Below are 10025 nucleotides of genomic sequence, written 5' to 3' on the forward strand. Positions count from 1 at the left end.
ATCCCTAAGTAATAAAAAAGTTTTTTTTTTTTTTTTTGGTTTTGGACAACAGGTTTGAATAAACTGTTTTTATAAATAATTTATACTCCATATGATAACTCACTTTAAATACCTATGCAAATCTTATGTAATTAGAAAAATTAAAATAAGCTTTTTCAAATATATCTTTAATGTCATTCACATAAGAGCAGATATTGGCAACCACATAAGAAGCAACATGACACGTCATTCACACGTGTAAGTAGGGTCTAGGCATTTTCCATCCAAGTGGGTCTCATGCATCTCCAACGTCACTCTCCTTCTCTCTCTTTTTTTATCTTTTTCAATTTTCCTTTTCTTTTTCTTTTCAAATTTATAGATTGAATAAAAAATTATAATTATTTATTATAAATAATTTTTTTTTGATATAAATATTGAATGTTCTTCGCAAAATTATATAAATTAATCCTTCAATTTTGAGAGAACTATAATATACAACAAAGTTCTATTTTAAAAAATTTAATAGTCTTACATATTCAAATTGCAAAACATCATTTTAAAGATTTAATACTATTGCTTATTTAAGATTGAGTTTGAATGATTAAGTGTGCTCATTAAAAATTCATTAAAAAAATGGGACATAGCGGAGTAAATATTATTGAAGATTTGAACCTAAAATTTTGATTGATTATAAAAGAAATGAGGGTGAAAGAGAGCACTGTATGTTTAAAATCTAAAAATTATAAAAATATATGTTAATATTTATGATAATAAAATAAAATAAATAAATAAAATAAATAAATAAAATTATTTTACGATATCGGTGTATCCACCATTTTCTCTAATATTAATAAATATTAAAGTGTGTGAATTTGCTACCTTGAATTCTATTGATTCTATGTATAGAGTTAAATAAAGGTGGGAATGAAAAAAATAAAATTGTTTACCAAAAAAAGAGAATGAGAAAAACACAATATAAAAAAATAAATAAAGTTTCTCTCTCTTGTGAAAAGGCAGACCCTTTTCTGTTTCTCTCTCTAACCGCTACCAATATTAAAAGGGGTCCCTTCCTCGCTTCCCGTTATGCTATCCACTCAACAAAACTCTCATTCCTTTCTTTTCCTTAAACTCTCTGTTTCATTATTCCTCACAATCAACTAAAAATGGTAGCTTTAGTTTCTCAAGAAAATGTCGTAACATTGGTTTCTCGTACCGGTCGAGAGTTACAACGTTATAGAAAAGGTCGTCGTCAAGTTGTCGGGTTCGTTTCTTCACAACCCACCTTTTTCTATTTTCTCAACTAATTTTTTTTATTGAGTAACTAACTTTGTGTTTTGTGTTTATGCAGATGTATACCATACAGATTCAAGATTGGAGAGAAAAAATCATTGGATGTTTTGGATGAATTGGAAGTGCTTGTCATAAGTTCTCAAAAAGGAAAAGGGATGCTATTTCCTAAGGTATCAATATAATAAATAAATGAATAAGTGTGATGTCGCAGGTTCCAATTCGTGTTTCTGTATCTGAAGTCTGTGCACAGCTATTAACGGAGTTGATTTAACGATCATTTTGATTTATTTTTTTTATTTTGTTATTTATAATTTTATTGTTGACCAAACATCAGGGAGGTTGGGAGTTAGATGAATCTCAAAAGGAGGCAGCTATGAGAGAAACTATGGAGGAAGCTGGTGTGAAAGGCATTGTTGAGGGTAAATTAGGTAAATGGAGTTTCAAGAGTAAAACATATGACACTTTATATGATGGTTACATGTTCCCTTTACTTGTTCAAGAACAAATGGAGTTTTGGCCTGAACAAAATCTTCGTCAAAGAACATGGGTAAGTCCGATAAAAAAAATAGTTTTACACTGTCATCTGATAGAAATATATTTATTTATTTTGTAAAATACATTATCGTGATTGTCAAAAACTAGTACATCATTATTTTTTTTAATCTATTCTATGTGGCAATTATTGTTATTTAATGTAGAAAATGAGTTTGAAAAATTCAATTTTGGATTTTGTGCAGATGAGCATAAGTGAGGCAAGAGAGGTTTGTCAACACTGGTGGATGAAAGAGGCTTTGGACAGATTAGTAAACCGTCTTTTGGGTCAAAAACTTGTTCGTGAAAACCTTCGTCCTATAAATTGCATTGGGGATGCCAAATCTGACTTGTTAATAGTGTAATTTCCTGGAGGGTAGAGAGAACATGAGGAGAAGAGTTAGTAGGATGGATCCAACGAATTGAGCCAAAATCATATGATAGTATATATATAAAAATAATGATATGAATAATAGACTTTTAGATCTCTCATTGAAGTTTGCAATTAGTTTCCCATAAATATTATTTTTTTTGCTAAGAGAAGGAATTAGAACATGACTTTTCTCATCTTATAATGAGAGGGACTATTTTTAAATGTGTTTGTGGGAATTGCAAAACTTGTTGAAATTCATTAGGTGACAAATTGATTGCTTTGCTTTTATAAGCAATGGGTTTGTGCTAATGTACTAAGAGGGGTGTGATATGAATATTTGGTTATTTGTATGCACTCTATGATAGAAGAAGGGTCAAGGTTTTTTTTCACCACTTATTGTACTATGTGATGTGATTATCATTTGTGGATTATAAGTTCACTTGAAGTTTTGTCTAGCATGATCAAAATTGTTAACACTTTTATTCAATGAAATTTTAACATAATTTGTTTAGGGAATATTAATTTTTCCTTCCTACCAAAAATAATACATATGCCAAAATCAAGTATAGCTTTAAATCATGTCGATTAGGTGTTAAGTATTATCTATTGTTAACCACTAATCTCTAGCAAAATATCCAAACCTAGTAAAGATGCATAGAGATATAAATAGTAGGTTGTTAAATAATGAAAACCTAATAACACATGGTCATATCAATCATGAACCATGACTATAATATTATTTTAGAATTCCGAATTTGTTCAACCTTATAAAATCAATTGGTAAGATGATGATTAAAAGATTTATTAGTTTAGACAAAATCGAACTAATTTGAAATTTAAATTAATTCAAGGTGTTCTGGTTGGACATTTTTTTTACTTCAAACAAAAATTGAATCAAACTAATGAAATTTGATGTTAATTGTTTTGGACAACAGATTTTTAAAATTCTACCTGTGAATCCGTCTACCCGAACCAATCATATTTAATCTGTATAATTTACACCCTCCGGTCACATTTATAAGAAAAAAAAATGATTTTCACGATTATTAAGAAATTCAATTAAGTGTAGTTAACTTTTTAGATTTTGGAGAAAACATTGATTAAATTTACTATAATATCCTCTTTATTAAATTTAATGAAGTATTGGAAAATGAAATATATGGGTATCTTAGGAATTACAGCATTAAATGATTTAGTAATAATTGATTTTTGCTTATAATAGTGACCAAGAATTAGACCATTTTTTTTGCTTATAATAGTGACCGGAGGGTGTATATAATCATTATCATAAAAACTAATATAATATATTTAACTTTAAGAAATAAATGAAACATCATTTTTGATATTCACAATTTATATGGGGACAAAAAAAATTAAAGATTTTATATTATTATGAAAAATTAGTTAATGCATAATTTTATTTTAAAATACTTTTTGCACATTTGTTTCTAATCTATTCAATCAATCCAATTCAGATCAATTTGTTGTTTTTCAATTTGGTTTGTTTTGGAGTTTCTCTTCATTTTAACAATCCATTTGATAGTTATTGGCTTCCTTGTAAGAGGCAACTTGACAAGATCCCAAATTTGTTCCTTTCAATGGCCTTCAACTCTTTTCTCAAGGTTTGTCTTCCATAAATCCTCCTTCATTGCATCTTTATGATAATTGGTTAAGCATAAAACTAAGACATAATGCACCAGTTCTCCTCCAACATCATCTTAGAACAACTCACATCAATTTAACCTAGCAACAAATTGTCTGACCAAACAACCCATCCTTTAAAATCTGACCAAACCAAATGATAGAACAATTGTTGATTGTTTCTTTCCATGCATACAAGTGTTTCACAATTTTATCTAGCTTTAAGATGAACATTAACATTAGGCAAGTTGGCAACTATAAGTTGTGAGGCTAATAAGTAAAGAAATTGAGAATGATAGCATTTCACCATCATCACTGATAAAAAGTACCCCACGGAATAGTAACCTATGAGTTGGGGTAACACTGACACCAACTTTAGTTTTGCCTATATGTGGAGGAATCAAATGAAGCTCTTAACATATCCTAAAAGCCAAATAGAGACGTTCATTTCTATTTCAAGGGTTTGGATACTTATAAATGAAAAGTGCAAGTTATCTTGTCAAGATTTTAATAGATTCAACCGTTTATTTTTTGAATATCTATTTGAACAATCTCTTCACTGTGAAGAGTAGAGCTGTTAAAATGGGCTAGTTCATATGAGTTGGTTTACCAGGCCCGATAAATTATATGGTTTGGACCTTAATATTAGAGTCCATATTTTTTAGGGCTTTTTAGCCCAGTCTTGAAAAGTCCGCTATCCATTTGGGTTATCCCATATAGCCGTGGGTAGCTCATTAGGCTCGCATACTTATAAATTTTTAAAAAATAATATTAATATTTATATTATCTTACTCCAAAATAGCATATTGATTTTTCTCACTTCACTAAATTTTATCTCTATTTTATTCAATCTTTCTCTTTTAAATATTATACATTAATATAATCAATATTTTTTCATCGTATTATATTAGTTTTTCTCTTATAATAAATATTCAAATATTATTTTATACAATTTAGACATATATTGTATTTAGAAACACATTATAGTATTTATAAGAGATAATATAGTATTTAAAAATGTATTATGTTTAAAATAACATAATTTTTAATTTTATTTATAATAAATATTATGGAGTTTTTATTTTATTTTTTTAAAATAAAAAACTCATTTATGTCGGGTAGCCTGAAGCCTCTCTAGGATCGGATTCGGGTAGTAAATCTCGAGTCTATATTACATAGAGCCTTTTTGGCTCAGCCCTAAAAAATCCAGGGCCCGCTAAGACCGGCATGTTTCGGATCGGGTAGTCCATATTGACAGTTTTATTGAAGAGGATCAATAATAAGTTAAATAACTATTAAAAGAATAATGTCATTTAAAAAAATGGAAGATAAGCTGACAACAAACTAATCTTTTTTTAGATGACAAATCTAATTATCTTTATAGATGTATTATTTAAAACATACTTATGATAAAACTCCTACGTTTTAGAAGATGAAATGAAAAAATTTAAAATATGATCATTAATGAATTGGCTATAGAAATTGACATTAAATGGACCTTACAAATCAAACCATAATCCATAAGTACTAAACCAAAAAAAGTTTGAAAGTTAATTTTATCACGCTTAATTACTGTATTAGATAGTTAATTTGAACAAAATAGTAATTTTTTCCCTCGTACATGTAAGTAAAATTAGAGGTGGAAAAAGAGCTACAAGATGTTCCTACCCCCTACCAAATCAACTATTAGGATCCAAAGGGCCAAGCCTCATGTGGTCAGGTCTTGTTGAAAGGGGTCTATTTGCACCTCCATTTTTCGTATACATAAAAAGATTATTTGAGTTGTGTTGTGGTCTTGTGGAGTTATATATTTGGATATTTTAAAATTTTAAAACTAAGTTTCTTTCAAACCTAACTCTTTCATCCACATCTGTTAATTCAATTCCAATCATTCTCCGCATTATGTTAAAATCAGAGCTCTGAATAATTATCCCAAAACGTAATTTACCAGCTTCCGCATGAACATATTTAAACATATATATGATCAGGTAATGTAAATTTTAGTTTAACATTAAAATACTTTTCCAACATCAACATATGTAGCATCAGGTTTAGGGTAGGGGTGGCAATTGGATCCATTAAGCTAAAATCCATCCAATCCATCCACCAAAAAATCCATCCAATTCATCCACCAAATAAAAAAATAAGCTAATGGATGAATTAAATCCATCTATTTATATACATGGATGATCTAATCCATCCAACACATTTTGATAATCCAATGGATTATTGTTATTTTATACTTTAAATGGTTTAAATTATTTATGAGTTTCTTCAGAAAATTAAAAAATCGAGTTTTTTTCCGAAAAAACGAAAAATCGTGTTTTTACGAAAAACAAAAAAATCCAGTTTTTTCGGGAAAACAAAAAAATTGAGTTTTTTCGAATTAACGGAAAATCGTGTTTTTTCATAAAAACGAAAAATCGAGTTTTTTTCAAGAAAACGAAAAAACCTAGTTTTTTCCGAAAAACGAAAAAATCGTGTTTCTCCGAAAAACGAAAAAAATCAGATTTTTCTCAAAAAACAATAAAGACAAGTTTTTTTTAGAAAAGCGAAAAAGTCGAGTTTTTTTTGGGAAAACGAAAAAATCGAGTTTTTTCCGAAAAACAAAAAAAACTGAGTTTTATTTTCTGAAAACGAAAAATCGAGTTTTTTTCGAAAAAATGAAAAAAGACGAGATTTTTTGGGGGAAAACGGAAAAAATCGAGTTTTTTTTCGGAAAAACGAAAAAAGTCGAGTTTTTTTTGGGGAAAACGAAAAAAATCGATATTTTTTCGAAAAACGAAAAAAGTCGAGTTTTTTTGGGCAACACGAAAAAATCGAGTTTTTTTCCGGAAAAACGAAAAAAGTCGAGTTTTTTTTTTAAAAACGAAAAAAAATCGAGTTTTTTTCGAAAAACGAAAAAAATCGAGTTTCTTTTCCGGAAAAACGAAAAAAGTCTAGTTTTTATTTGGGAAAACGAAAAAATCGAGTCTTTTTCAGAAAAACGAAAAAATCGAGTTTTTTTTAGAAAAACGAAAAAAATCGAGTTTTTTCGAAAATACGAGAAATCGAGTTCCTTTTGAAAAAACGAAAAATTCAAATTTTTTCGGAAGAACGAAAAATCAATTATTTTTCAGAAAAACGAAAAAACTATTTTAAAATACGTAAATTATTATTTTTATGAAATTTTTAAAAAAATAAAATATTTTTAATTATCTTTTGGATGGATGGATATCCATCCATTAGAAATTTGTTAATGGATGGACTGGATGAATTTTATTCCTTAATAGATGGATTGGATTGAATTTTTATTTAGAGAGTTTACTGGATTGTAATGGATTGTTTTGATCCATCCATTAAGGATCCAATCCATATCCATCCAATCCGTCCATTTTGCCACCCCTAGTTTAGGGACACCCTACATGCAAACACACACTCAAAATTTAGGATAAATTCTATTGATACTTCAATGCGCAAATAAAAGCGAGGGTTTGACAACTTCGAGTTGAGTTGAAATCAAGGAAGAAAGGAAATCTCTCCATCACCAAGAATGTGATACGGTTAAAGCCATTGATAACTTCTTGCTCGCAGTTGGTGATTCAGTCTCAAAATAGACCAAACAACTCGATTCTTGATGGTCTCCCGAAAGAATATAATCCATTTATGCTGCACATGTATGGCAGCATTGACTCAACAATACTTTATGATGTAGAAGCACTTATCTATGTTTATTGATCCATGTGCTTCTTACCATCTTACACCTTATGACCATTACTTGCAAAAGAAGAAACCATAACAAGAGTAGGTGGAAGAGGAAGACTTGAAACATGATCATAGTAAAATTCAATAAAATACTTACTACCAAAAACCACTACTCATATAATCTTAGGTTATGACTTGTGCAACAACTTATTCCAGAGACAGACATTGGAGATATTAGTGAATCAAATGACACGAAGGGATACTTATTGTCTACAGTTAGAGGTGAAAATGATTTTGACTACATGGCCAACAAGCCAACTACTGATCAATTTAGAGAACTAAATCTGGACACTCATATTTCTAGAGTGAATTTGAAGGACAAGGCTAAAAACCAGTCACCAGTTTGAGATAATTTGCTTAAGCAAATATATGACTTGGCCATTATATAGGAAGACTGGAAAATTTCTATGGATTATAACACAAGTTTCATTTTGGCTAACTCTAAGAATAACAAATAAATAAAACTGCAAGATTTGAGAGTATCACTTACAACACCAAATCACAAGGTGGACCTCCTTCAAATTTCACACAAAGGTTATATTTTGGAATGTGAGAGGGATAAGTAACCTTCCTTTGATGCTAGCCTTAACCAACTTTTCTCTTCACATCGAACTTTTTAGGAGCAACCTCCCAAGTTAGAGATACACCACATATTAACCCAAAACCAAAAGCATTGGATCTATGGGTCTTCTCAATTATAGTGTTAAACATTCACTTTTCCATCCGATGTGTGACTCATAATCACACTTGATATACCAAATAATCTCCCCCTCAAGTGTGAATCCATCCATTCTTATCCGATGTGTGACTCATAGTCACACTTGATATACCAATAATCTCCCCCTCAAGTGTGAATCCATCCATTCTTATAGGTATCATCCCCCTTAAATGGAAGCCTTTTCTCATCCATATCGACTTGCATCGCCGTTGGATGAAATCAACGGAACATGCCACCTGAACACTCTTGTCAAGAATACTTTCGATACAAGGAGCCCTAGTCGAACTAGGCTCTGATACCATTGTTGGGTCATGAGGGGGTTTGAGGATCATTACATCGAGCTTTCTAGGAGAAACCACACATGTAACGCCCAGAAATTCGATTATTCGCTTAATCTAGACGTTCGGAGTGTTTAGTAAAGTTTTCGTATTTTGAGAGGAGTTAGTCGGTATTAGTTTGGGATAGCGGATCGATAATTAATCAAGAGTTTTGATATTTTCAGTATTAGAAATATTATTGGAATAATATTTGAAATTTTGGGAATTTTCTGAGTAATTAAGATTAGACCGAAAATATGATATATTGGTCGAATTTGGATTGTCGGTGTTATTTTAAGAAGCGTATTTGAATTTATTAAGTTAAAAGTCGGATTTTAATCAGAAGGTTGAAGAATAATATTAAGAATAATATTATTTACAAGTCGGAATTATTATATCGACGGAATATTATTAAAAGTGATATATTGGTTATTTAGATTAATTATCTTATTGGGCCTAAAATTGGTTGTGAAGAGGAAGTGTTAGCTAAGTCCAATTGAATATTAAAATTAGGGTTTTAGAGATATGAAGTGTAGTGTTGTCATTTGGAGAAAACAAAGTTTGAAGAGAAGGAGGCAAACCAAGAGGAACAAGCTTGGAGATGCAATTGAAGACCGATTGAGTTGCTTCATTTGATAAGGTAAGGGTGAGATTCTCTTCCTATAATGGGGCTTATGAACAATTGTATGTGGGAATTGGGTGTAGATTTATTGCATTATCTTGTGTTGATTATTGTTGTTCATAGAAAATTGAAATTGAGAAATAATGTAGTTTCTGTTATGTGTTAGAAATAAAAATTGAATTTGAAAAACAGATTGATTAAGATTTTGTGCATTGACGGTCAGCGGTTTTCTTTCAACAAGAAGCAAGACAGTGGCAGCAAAAAGTGTGAATTCCACCGAAGTCCTGAGTCTAGTGTTTGATCTTTGACTCATAATATGTCGTTATTACCACTGTTCCAAATGCAAATTATTAATAACTCTTGCAATGTGATGTTTCTTCAAAGTTCATGAAACTAAGATTTATGATGAATAATTCATCTCATATTTCAATAAGCCACAATTAGTGAAATGAAGAAATTAAAACCATACACTATAATAATTAATTCCATGAATTTGTGCATTGACGGACGTCTCAGCCCAAAGCCGTGACGAGCGGCACCCGTCGTCACTCCATTTGGCTTGTTGTTTTATTGTTTTGTTCATTGTTTGTTTATGTTCTACTTATGCACCCTGTTTGCATCTGTGACTTAATGAATCATGTTTTTAGAAGGAAATAAATTAGGAACAGTAGGATAATGAATTGTGAATTATGTAGTATGAGTAGAACAAATGTCTAGTTAACAGTAGTGATCATAGAACTAATAAACAGTCTCGTTTGATCAAAATAGCCGAATTAAGCGGTATAATCAGTTGACTGGAATTTGATGAAA

At 30.1% G+C, this 10025-nt stretch overlaps 1 protein-coding gene across 1 annotated transcript; it reads left to right on the top strand.

Annotated features, from left to right (window-relative positions):
* Positions 1–1047: 1047 nt before the first annotated feature.
* On the top strand, positions 1048–2618 carry LOC131625491 (nudix hydrolase 18, mitochondrial-like). The gene is made up of 4 exons (XM_058896348.1): positions 1048–1240; positions 1328–1439; positions 1604–1816; positions 2007–2618. The coding sequence occupies exons 1-4, from the start codon at positions 1143–1145 to the stop codon at positions 2163–2165; spliced, it is 582 nt and encodes a 193-aa protein (XP_058752331.1). The 5' UTR covers positions 1048–1142; the 3' UTR covers positions 2166–2618.
* Positions 2619–10025: the final 7407 nt, after the last annotated feature.

This window comes from Vicia villosa, unplaced genomic scaffold, assembly GCF_029867415.1.
Source record: "Vicia villosa cultivar HV-30 ecotype Madison, WI unplaced genomic scaffold, Vvil1.0 ctg.000218F_1_1, whole genome shotgun sequence".
Classification (NCBI taxonomy): domain Eukaryota; kingdom Viridiplantae; phylum Streptophyta; class Magnoliopsida; order Fabales; family Fabaceae; genus Vicia; species Vicia villosa.

Bases quoted from the DNA above. Each gene is read 5' to 3' on its own strand.
- LOC131625491 (XM_058896348.1), top strand. From the start codon at position 1,143: ATGGTAGCTTTAGTTTCTCAAGAAAATGTCGTAACATTGGTTTCTCGT. The intron at 1,440-1,603 runs GTATCAATATAA...ACCAAACATCAG, and splicing joins AAGGGATGCTATTTCCTAAG to GGAGGTTGGGAGTTAGATGA. The intron at 1,817-2,006 runs GTAAGTCCGATA...GATTTTGTGCAG, and splicing joins ATCTTCGTCAAAGAACATGG to ATGAGCATAAGTGAGGCAAG.